Raw genomic sequence first — 12376 nt, 5'->3', positions numbered from 1 at the left:
CAGCTAATTATTTAATATGAAGATCCGACTGAAATTCATGAACTTCATTATTCCTCATGTGCTCTGGAATTTTCATGCGTATTATTGTGCAGCTTTTAAATAGAGTTATAGATTTATGAAACTTAGTAAACAATGTCACCAAACTATGGATGAAATAAATATTAGACTGCTGGTCATTAATACGATATACAGTGTGCCACTGCTGCGCTTGAACCAATGAAATGAGAGAAAAAGGAGCGTTTTGAGAGCGCTGCCCGTCCAACCGTAAAGCGTGATTAATTCAATAGGTACCACAGAGGAAGAGGCCAGAAGCTCTTTCCATGACCCACTTTCCTTGTCCTGTGCTTTAGTAAAAACAGAGCTTATCTAGCGCTATGAAGATATCAGACTTGCGATTAAAACAAAAAATAAAAAAAAACAAATTTTTATTTGCTCATAATTTGTTAAAAGGTATTCGAGATGTGCTTACTCACACAGCATCAGTATATCTAGGTGGACACGTGCCTTTTAGGGTAGCACTGGTCTGTTCATGCAGCTATAGCTTTTGCTCTAAGGACTGCCAAAATCTGCACAGATGTCTCTGTTTTGGGGTCTGTTTTTTACTTGCATGCAGTACTTGCATGCAAAACATTTGGGCTTACATATGTACATATAAATATGAAGAGTTTTGGTTCCAAAAAAAATGTTAACCCCAAAACCAGTTTTGTATCTGGTCAGTAATAAAAAGTAAATTCTTTATTTTACGCAAAATCTAATATCCGCTGTGTTATTCTGTGATCTTTTCTATAAAAAACGCATCAAACATCAGTCCTCCTTCTCTGCAGAATGCAATAAATCTGCTTAACCAATCACAGTGCACCATTCCACGCATTGTAAACAATAATGGCGGCGCTTTAAATACACAAGGAATCCTAGTTTTCTTCATCTACTTTGTACTTTGTGATCAACAAACAAACAAAAACAAAATAATACTTTTGATGGCATTGATAAACCTGTGGTGGGTTTCTGTTTCGGGGAAGAAAGGTAAGCCATCAACATCGAATAATTTACGTGAGAGGCACTCAGGCGAAGGAAAAATGCCGGCTGTTGCTTGTTCTCACACGACAGCATCAGGCTTCTGTCATGCTAACACATTGATCCCAGGGGATCTTATGAAAAACTTTATATTATTTTACTCAAAGTCAATGAAAATCGAACAGGACCAAAACATTTTACAGCTGATCGCTGTCAAAAAAGTTCAGAAACGACGTCCCAATGATGACAGCAGCAATGACAGTGTTCTCTTAATATGACAAAGTAAGTGTTTTGATTAATGCCGTTATTGTTTATTTTTTTAATCAGTGTATACCACTAGTCAACTAAATGAATATAAGATGGCAAAGATGAATGCACATTTATATATTAATTCAATAGATTTATAGCATTTTGGGCAAAAAACGTGTCATGGATTTATTGCATTTTACGGAAAAATGAGTTTTTATAATAAATCTGTGAAAATCTAATTATGGATTTATTTATTTTATATATATGCCATGTGAAAGTTTGTGACAGAAAATAGTGATTTTCATCTTGTCACTTTCTTGGTTTTACCCAAATTAGTCAAAATGGATTTAATGTGTTTTAGAACCAAACTCTTCATACAGTATATACTTGACATAAAAGTCGTTTTCCAAAAAAGACATTTCCACAAAGGTGTCAATTTTATTTTCTCAGCTGTGTGTAAAAAATATTGCCCAAATTTACAAAGTTTAATCTTAAATTGGAATTGAAACTATAAAATAATTTTACTTTTTTTAAATGTATTTTTTATCAATTGATTGACAAAATATATTTTTCTTATATTTTTATGTAATCCTTATGTGACCCTGGACCACAAAAACTGTCAAGCACGTGTATATTTGTAGCAATAGCCAACAAAACATTGTATTATTCAAAATGATCGATTTTTCTTTTATACCGAAAATCATTAGGATAGTATGTAAAGATCATGTTCCATGAAGATATTTTGTCAATTTCCTATGTAAATATATCAAACATTTATTTATCATTATTAATATGTGTTGCTAAGGACTTCATTTGGACAACTTTAAAGGTGATTTTCTCAATATCTAGATTTTTTTATACCCTCAGATTCCAGATTTTCAAATAGTTGTATCTCGGACAAATATTGTCCTATCCTAACAAACCAATGGAAACCTTATTTATTCAACTTTCAGATGATGAATAAATCTCAATTTCTCAGGGTGTCCGTGGATCCTTAAGTCTTAAAACGTCTTAAATTGTGTACTATGAAAATAAGGCTTTAATTAGCATTAAATAGTCTTACATTTGTGTATCAAAGGTCTTAAAAAGTCTTAAATCTAACTCTTGTAAACCTGCAGATACCCTGATTTCAATCAACTGACCCTTATGACTGGTTCTGTGGTCCAGGTTCACATATAACATAAAGGTAATTGATATTACCAGAAAATCTTTTAGGTTCTAAATGTGCTTAAACAAACTTCCTTTCATGTCACCTAAAAATATACCAAGACGTTCGAGAGCATCCATTGGGCATCCTTCCCTTCAAGTAAACATGATAATCTGAGTAATATTCATGCAAATCATGCAGCGTTTCATTTGAAGCACCAGAACTGAAGCATTAGCATCACATCAGCGATAAGAATTCATTTCCACTATCCAGGTTCGGTGTATTCGGCAAGTTGCCAAAAGGTGTTAGTACCTCACACACATCCTCTGAGTTGTTTGCTGTCTTACAGGCTGATTTAATTAGAAAAGATTTCATGCAGGCTTGGACTTGACGACATTTGAGGTTTATGTTGTTCTGGGCGGATAAAGAAACATTACATGAGTCATAGGAAGAAGCACAGAATTTTTTTCAGTGCTTGGGTGTCCATGTATATACTGCGCATACAGTTTTCACTCTTTTTGTGAATGCGTAGTCACATTCTGTACACACCCTGAATTCACATAAAATTTGTGAAGTTTGAACAGAACTGAACATGTACAGTATAGGTTAATGCATTGGCAACAGTGGAGTGCTGAGCTTGAATATCACAGAAATGAAACCACCATGTGAGACGTGAACCCACAACCTTGGTTTGAGGTGTTTTTGTATTTTATTGAAGTACAACACACCTTATTTTTGGGTTCAGTGACAGATTGCGCCGGAAGTCGCGCCCATAATTCGCACAAAGCGTCATGGGGCGTAGGAATGGTGTGTGGATAAGGATGGAAGGTTTCAAGGATTCAACCTAATTTTCATGATAAGAACTTTGCATTTGCATTGATAGTTTATAGTAAAGTGAAAAGTGCATTGCTACACCCTTTATCTGAACCTATCAACAAGGCCACCGTCACATAAGACTTCTTGTGATTTATGAGGCAGTTTATATAGATGTGCAGGCCTTAGACAGTTTACTTCTGTTCATTTACTTTTTTTTCTTTGTAGCCTTGTATGCTCTTAATGCAGATTACATTTATGCAATCTGTGTTAAGCATGGAGATTGGTGGACAGCTGGCGGCTCATCTCATCCACCCTTTAGAATCTGCTCTCTCTCTCTCTCTCTCTCCATCCTTGAACACACATGCTATATACTGTTTCTCTTGTTAAATGCTTTTTACAGTTCCCATAATTCTCCTCTCTTTTCATCCTGCTCTCTATTTGAAGGTTTGGCAGCTGGACTGGAAGGGCTTAATGTTTCAATCTCTCAGTCGTTGTTGATCCTAAACCCACGTGACTGTGTATGGCAATGAACACTGGATATAGGGCTATAGCTGAGAGTCAACATTCACTGTCCCATATGCTCTGCTGAATCATCTTTACATTATGAATTTGTAAGATTTTGAACCACATCTATTCATAAGGTAGATATGCCCCTTTGGGGGCATGAGATTCAATAAAATTTTATTTATATAGCGCTTTTCACAATTATTAATTGTTGCAAAGCAGCTTTACATGAGTAGATGTAGGGGAGAACACAGAAATTCAATAGATAATATAAGAAGTAGAATATAGCGGGTAAGGATAAACCGTACAAGCGAGCGTATTAATAATGTAACGTATACAGTAAAGTGCTAAGTTAAGCCAAAGTTGGCTGACTCTCCCGGGGACGAAAAAACCCCTAGGAGAAAACCCGGTGGGAAAAACTCCTAGAAGGACAAAAACCCTTGGGAGAAATTAATATATATTTATGTATATAAACACGGTAGAGATAGGAAGCGGGTAAGCGGATTAAACTGGTTCAGCCGGTGGTCGTTGGTCGTGCATCGGCTGGGCATCACGTTGAAGGACAGCCAGTAGATCAGTGGTGCGATGACCTTCACAGCAACAGGAACTGGGTCTGTTTGTCTCATTGTCCTCGGGGTCGAGGACGATACAGGGAGACAAAAACAGAATTCTATTAGCATAGGGGCCGTTCGCATGTAATGCAAGTGTCATACATTAAGTCAGCTTGGTTCCAGACAGGCTAACTATTGCGGCAATAGTATATTACCCATATGAGGTATGTGAGTGCTTTGTACTAGACAAAATAACTATTGCGGGATAAGTTCATTTACTGGACATTTTATGTGAATGCTTTGTTAAAAAAGAATGTCTTAAGTTTAGATTTAAATTGATCGACTGTGTCTGATACTCGAACATGGTGGCATTTTATAAAAAAACATTACTTGATCATAAATCCTCTGTAATCAAACCTCAGAAAAGATAGCTACCAACCAACCAACAACACTACATTGTATCATTTAACGCTTTCCCCGCCATTGACAAGTTATCTCCTCAATTAAGAGAAAACATTTGCGTGAAAAAAAAACGTGTTCCTGATAAAGTTTTTATGGTTATCTGTAATACCGCGATTATCCCTTAGATGGTGCACTTACCCAATTTATAACAAAACTGAAGCAAAAAAAATTAGTTTTACACTCCGTGTATGTTTTGACAATCATTTTGAATCTGATCTCTGACAAAATTCCTTCACAAAAATGCAATTATTTCAGCTTTTTGCAAAAAAAATATATTTTTGAAAAAAAATACCCATATTAAAAGGGACAGTAAGTAGGGTTTTAAGTGTTTTATTAATCAAAAATATGTCCTCGTTGGTGTCAAATGATCTCTGCCAGTAATCTGACTTTTCTTTGTAAGCTTAGAATTTATTCTCTTCCATGTCGTGTCGCCGTATTGATTAACCATAAAAGCAGAGAGGGTTAAAAAGCACTAGCCAACCAATGCGTTTCCACAACGTGTTTTCATTCAGAACACGTGAACCAGCTGAAACGGACAAGGAGATCAGTGAGTTCATAACGGCTACCAGAGTTGCAACACGCATTTGGAAAAGCGAGGCGCTAGAGAGCACTATTCAAATTGCAAATTACAATTTCACCACTAGATGGTGGTAAATCCTACTTATTGTCCCTTAAAGAGCGTATAACCAAGAAAAAATATTTATAGGATGAAACGTTTGTTTATTGTTCGTTTGAAAGCAGACACATTTGATTTATTTTAATGTTAATATTTTTTTTAGAAAAAAAAATCCTGGAAGGCATTTTGTGAAACTTTTGTTAAAAACAGGGGGGGCAACTTTTCAAAAAAAGGCTGGCGGGTAATGAGTCAATATGTTTTGTTTAATACAAATTTTAAATAAAAAGTTTTACGTTTGTTTTGTGTCATGATTTTTCTTTGGAGAGGGGGGCCACAAAGAGATGCATACAAAGGGGGGCACACTCTGAAAAGTTTGAGACCACCTGGTATAATATTAAATGGTGCCAGGAATGCACTTTTTGGTGGCTAAAAACATAATTAAATAAGCATTAAATTAATATTAAATAAATCATTACACAAGTGACGATATGGATCTTTCTTGCTTTCTGCACCCATACATTTTGTGTAAACCCAGCCATAACATTAAAAGTCATCAGCCATGTATCTGTGTTTGAAGCATTCCCATAATCCTGTTGAGACATTTGTACATCCCTGCTATAAAATCGAGTACCTTCGTTTTCTTATTTTTTAAGATTTGACAGGGATCAAGTTCTGTCAAATGTCAGATTTGTGTGATGTACGACGTCTTGCGCTGGCAGTGTATGCTGACCATATGACATATGCCGAAAGCTGTATGATCTCGCAGTCACAGCACTGGCTGATCCTCAGATTAATTTGGAAATTACTGCCGGGGATGATGTTGACTTTGATTACTTGTGAAGTGCTCCCTCTTGTGTTCACATTCTGCATATAAAAGGTTGTTAATGATGTCACATTGTATTATAACAGAATAGAAATCGATCAGCAGCATTTGTGGAAAATTTTGGAATAATCCATTAGGAAAAAATACTAACAGTTAATGTACTAATTTATAAATTAAAATAGACACGTTTTATACTGTACATGTATAACATGGTGCAAACTACAACCACATGAATTATACATCCAGCTAAAAAGGCGATCTGACCTTTTTAAAGGATGATTTAGAGAACTGTACTGTTCAAAAAGGCTTTACTAAATAATTCATGTAAGAGCTTTAATGAAAAAGCAAATGCATTACTAATAATATTCTTTGGTAACCAACAAGTACCCATAAAACTATCCAAACTAGTAATGAACCAGAACATTCATTTCATTCTAAGCTTTTATTCCTGAGCAGGAATAAAAACACAATGCAAATGGCTCCATTACTCATTTGAAAATCTGCGAGCTTTTTATGACTTTTCTACGGTCACCCTTTTCTCCTCACGCAGGTGACTGGTTGGCTGCTGAACCATCATTCTTGTCCTGCTCCTGGGAATTTCCTGTCACGTGATCATATTCCTGCTTCACCTCCACTCCTAGTATGGAACCCGGCAAAGTCCAATCTGAGGGCGGGCTGAATGTGACCCTGACCATCAGGCTTCTCATGCACGGCAAGGTAAGCTGAGCCCGCAAAGCAGTACAGAGAAAAAGGTTTGTGGGTAGGTTGGTGATGTCACAGCAGTGTGCCTCAGGGGAGTGTCCTTGTCTGACCTACTGTTTCAGGTTCAAGTACAGTAATTCAGGGTACCAATGGCCTTTCAGATTTATGAATACAAGGATTGAATAAAGAATAACACTTTTGTGAGATTTGATTATATTCACTGCCGTTCAAAAGTTTAAGAACATTTGACTGAAATGTTTCCCATGATCTTAAAAATCATGCAGTCTTTTATAGAGTATGCTTAAATGTTTGAAATTACTTTTGTAGACAAAAATATAATTGTGGTAGCCTATTAATTTCTTTCATGGGAAAACTACTCTTTTATAAAAAAATGGAAATGGATGACTTGTATGATTATATGATTTATATAAAAAATAGCCAATAAAAGATTGTTGGATTGATACAATGCCAAGAGTACATTTCTGCAAATTCTAGGCAAAGATAAACAAGATAGGTTTGATTTATTTTCAATGCATTTGGTCTAAACATAATTGTCCGTTATATGTGTGTTGATTTCTTTGAATGGTAGTAATGTTTTGCCTATTATTAAAATGTTGTGTTTGACTGTTTATTTTTATTTTATTTCTGCAGGAAGTTGGAAGCATCATTGGAAAGGTATGTTAGATATATTGACTCTTAAGTTTAAAAATAAGTTTTAATTTCTGTATAATGTAAACATTTAATCTTTTTTACTACAGAAAGGAGAAACTGTGAAGAAGATGCGTGAAGAGGTATGTTTACTTCAGCAACATGTTGTTACTTCCAACTCTGACTTATGCTGCGTTCACACCAGCCGCCGTAGAGCGCGAGTGATTTCAATGTTAAGTCAATGTGAAGACGCGTTGACGCGCATCTGGAGGTCTCGCTGAGTGAATGAGGCGTTTAGTGCGCCGTGGTAAACGCGATTCAGCCTCATTCGCATGTCTAGTTCGCGCAAATGGCACAAAATGAGCGTTGCCACGGAAAAAGCGCGAGTTGAAAATTTTGAACTTTGGCGGAAAACGTGCCGCGTTATCCAATCAGGAGCTTGCTCTAGACGTGATTACAGTAAGAGAGCCCCGTCCCATTTATGTGAATTTCAGTGTGAATGTCTCGATGACTAGAATTTCACGCGCAAATGAAACGAGTAAACTCAAAATGTTCAAGCGGCAAACTAGACGGGGTAGACGCGAATTTGACACCTCAAACGCGGCTGGTGTAAACCCACAGTTAGGTCTAGTGCAAGGGTTTTCAAACCTGTCCTGGAGGACCACTAATACTGCACAATTTGCTTGTCTCCCTCATTAGACGCACCTGGTTTAAATCTTCAGCTCATTAGTAGAGACTGCAAGACCTGAAATGGGTGTGTAAGGTGAATGAGGTGTGTCACAAAAAGGAAACATGCAAAATGTGCAGTACTAGTGGTCCTCCAGGACAGGTTTGAAAACCCCTGGTCTGGTGCACCTTTAACTGAATAAGAACTTTTTTAACACTTTCCCCACCATTGACTAGTTAACTCCTTAATTAAGAAAAAAACGCTTCCCTGCCAATGACGAGTTTTTACGTCAATCTATATTTCTGCTATTATCCACCAGGTGGCGTTCTTCCCAACGTATAAAACCTGGAAGCATTCTAGGCCAAAACAGTTAAAACTCTATTTATGTTTTGATAATCACTCTGAATCTGATCTCTAACAAAAGTCCTTCACAAAAATGCTGTTATCTCAGCCTTTTGCTCAAAATTTGGTATTTTTAAAGAAATCTACCCATTTTTGATTGGTGATAAAATGAAAACAAATGAAGATGAATTTTTGTTTGAAAGGAGATGGTCTGTTCTTTGATTTGACATATTGTATGTTTATATATTTAAAGTAGGGCTTGGTCCAGCCTATAGTTGGATATATTAGGACGCAGCCTTACTGTGACCCGTGCTGTCTAAATGAGTCAGAGGTTTTCAGAAACACATACACATTAGGCTCTCTTCTAGCAAATCCAGTGCTCTAAATAGTCATTAAACATCTAAAATTATTTATTTGTACGTTTTCTGAGAGGTGAACCGTTATAAATGATCTAATACAAAGAGCGTATTTTGGTTTCGCTTTTAAAGCATGCAGAAATGTAAAAATAAATTGCAGGACTTGCTTGATGTTAAAAGGGTTATTAAGAGAGATCATGTTTGGGACCTGATTAATGTTTAATGTCTAAACTTTATTAAGAGCGTCAGACTCAAGACTCAAAACAATCTTCCTCGCGTGCACACAGAGGCACAAGTGCGTGACCCCGTAGACTTCTACACAAAATTACAGTTTAAAAAAAATCTGTTTTGACAAGACTTTATGCAGGTAGGACCTATAATCTGTTATATCTGAAGTGAATGTTTGGATAACTGTGGAAAAATATCCTAAAGCTCACGTAACACACGCTGTTTCTGCATTTCTGATGTTAATCTGGAGTACCTATAGAGTAGTATGACATCCTTTATATCTCCGAAGAGTCTTTAGTTTAATCAGATTTATAAAAGAAAGATTAGCTTTACCGAATCTTTCCGATAACGTACGAAACAATGAAGAAGGAGGAGTTACTACCGCAGGTGGAGCGAGTACGAGTCATGCAACACTTTATACAACACTGTTTAACTTATGATACACTACATGTTCGTGTCATTTATATAATATGCACGCGCATATTTACAACATAAGACAGAAGTCTTACTTACCGCATGCAACTCGTGACCCGGTTGGGAAAATCCAGTGCATCAAACACACAAGCAAACTCCGCTACCCAGGATAATAAACTATATCCATTGTTTCTATAAGGCTGGCTTTCTTCTCCTTACATCCAAAAACACACTTCTTCATTCGTGCCATTGTTAAGTTTTGAAATTAAACAAAGCTGTCGAGTGATGTGAATGTTTGTCAGTTCTAGCGTCTCCCGCTGATTGACGGGTGGGGGGGGGGTTTCCGGGGGAAGTGCCCATATAAAGAAGTGATACGTATAGAAAACCCCTGAAACGTCAGTTGGACCTGTAATCGGAAAAAACTTTCCGAAACTTGTACGAACCCTGGCGAAGTGCATTCGGCACAGAAATACTCTGTAACACATCCAACTGCTTTTTTGACACTTTGCCTACGTTTAGCATGAGGAAACAACTCTATAACTGTGTTAATAAGTCAGAATGCTTGAACTACCATTGAACCCCCCCTCCTTTAACATTAAAGATCCTTTCATTATAGTAGATCTTAAAGTTGTCTGTCTCAATGTCAATCAAACAAAAACAAAAGAAAAAAGTTAAACATATATTGATATTGTTTTTGACTTTGTGTGTGCTAAATCTATTTATTAAATATATTATTTTAAGGTATGGATGTGGTAATTTGGGATTTTTCTCAAAATAACCTTTGCTGACTTCAAACAGGTTGAAGATTCAAACACGTCATGCATTGTTTTAAAGTTTTTTATTAGAGAATGTCAAAATATAAAAAAAATGCTCATTCCGAATTAATTTGTCTGATTAATTTGCGATTAATCGCGAGTTAACTCATGAAATCATCCGATTAATCTCAATTAAATATTTTAATCTATTGACAGCCATATACTGAATAAATCTACTTAAATTTGAATGTAAATGCAAGGCATAAAATGTAGTATAAAATGTTGGTTCCAATTAATCTTAACTCAACCCATCAAAACACACTGTGGAAAAATAGAAGAAAAAAATATATAAACTTGCTGAAGTATTTTAGCAAGTGAAAATGAATACTTAGCATATATTGCATTTATTCATGAAATATATTTTTGCAATATCTTGACCTTTGTTTTTCTGCAGAGCGGCGCTCGCATCAACATCTCCGAAGGAAACTGTCCTGAGAGGATTGTCACCATCACTGGGCCCACAGATGCCATCTTTAAAGCCTTTGCTATGATCGCATACAAGTTTGAAGAGGTGTTTAAACCAAACCTGAAAAACCACTACAAAGTTTTTGTGTCATACCCATCTCTACTTTATAGCATTGTGTGGTGTACTGTGTATTTATCTTGCTTTATAACAGTGAATTGAGTTGTCCATAACAGCCCCTGCTTTGTTTCTTCAGCCCTATTGAACTATTGCATATATTTCATTGTTGTGTTATGTTTTTTCAGGATATAATCAACTCCATGAGCAACAGTCCAGCCACCAGTAAGCCACCTGTCACCCTGCGCCTTGTGGTGCCCGCCAGTCAGTGTGGTTCTCTCATCGGCAAAGGAGGCTCCAAAATCAAAGAAATGAGAGAGGTGCAATTCTCAGCCTTTATTATTTAAAAAATCTGTTTTTGAAAGTGGAATGGATTACCATTGTTCATTAGACTTTTTTCTACCGTTTGTAAATATTTCAAACGTGCCTTAAGGCTTATTTTTGAATTTGCATCTAAGTAATAACCACTAGGTTTGAACAGATGCATGTGTGATGTTTATTTTATTTATGTATCCTATATTCTTTTACATTTTTTTTCATTTGTCTGTTCTTTTACTGTTTCTTTTATATGATTTTTATCATCTTTGATCTAACAATACAGCACTTTGGTACACACTGTGTACAGAAAAATCAATTGGATGCATTTAAATTGATTTCTAGACTTCATATGCTCTAGCCATATTGACTTTGCACTAGGGATGTTAATATTGACCGGTTAACCGTTAACCGAAGGTAAGAATTTATAACTGATTAATATTATCTAATTAATATTGAGTATGGTTTGAAAGCTGCACCGAGACAAGACGCTTAACCCCTAGTTGCTCCAGAGGCGTGCGACCTCTGACATATTTGGCAATTGTAAGTCGTTTTGGATAAAAGCGTCAGCTAAATTAATAAATGTAAATGAATTGTATTTACCGGGTCACGGACAACTGTAAATCGTATTTTTACTCAATGACAATTTAATATTAAAATCTTATCAGTTAAAGATGAATGTCTGGTTGACAAGCTGCGGAAATTAATTGAAATTAGCAATCCTACTATGCACTTTACCACAATTGGTTAATAAACGTAAACATTAGGTTTTCTTCATTTATAAATGATGTGAACTGTAACATGTGCTTTCGTGCAGATGTGTCGGCAACATTCCCCTGAGAGCGAGTCACATTGTGGTCTCAGAAGGAATCACACATTCAGTAGCAGATTCACAGACTGTGTTTTTTCCACTTCAGTCCACAGGAGCTCAGGTGCAGGTAGCAGGGGACATGCTGCCTAACTCCACAGAGCGCGCTGTGACAATCTCCGGCACCCCGGAAGCCATTATCCAGTGTGTCAAACAGATATGTGTGGTCATGCTGGAGGTACAGTACGGTTAATGGACAAATTATAAATGTTATAGCATACTGCATGGCATACTTTATCCCACAATGTTAGGTGCTCGCTCGACCATTCATTTGAGGAACTGATACCAGCTATAATCTGTTTGTTTACATTTACATTTA

The 12376-nt window shown here is 36.4% G+C and overlaps 1 protein-coding gene across 9 annotated transcripts in view; it reads left to right on the top strand.

Annotated features, from left to right (window-relative positions):
* The window catches only part of pcbp3 (poly(rC) binding protein 3), an 83239-nt gene that overhangs the window by 49455 nt on the left and 21408 nt on the right, over positions 1-12376 (top strand). For all 9 annotated transcript variants that reach the window (XM_065252189.2, XM_065252193.2, XM_065252191.2 and 6 more), the window contains exons 6-11: positions 6733-6899; positions 7536-7559; positions 7643-7675; positions 10749-10865; positions 11063-11194; positions 12107-12235. In XM_065252189.2, the coding sequence (XP_065108261.1) occupies positions 6825-6899; positions 7536-7559; positions 7643-7675; positions 10749-10865; positions 11063-11194; positions 12107-12235 (510 nt within the window). In that variant the 5' untranslated portion in view covers positions 6733-6824. The remainder of the gene's footprint in view (positions 1-6732; positions 6900-7535; positions 7560-7642; positions 7676-10748; positions 10866-11062; positions 11195-12106; positions 12236-12376) is intronic.

Source organism: Paramisgurnus dabryanus, chromosome 15, assembly GCF_030506205.2.
Source record: "Paramisgurnus dabryanus chromosome 15, PD_genome_1.1, whole genome shotgun sequence".
NCBI lineage: Eukaryota > Metazoa > Chordata > Actinopteri > Cypriniformes > Cobitidae > Paramisgurnus > Paramisgurnus dabryanus.
Note: the sequence above shows the minus strand (reverse complement) of the source record. Positions and strands in the feature narration are given on the sequence as shown.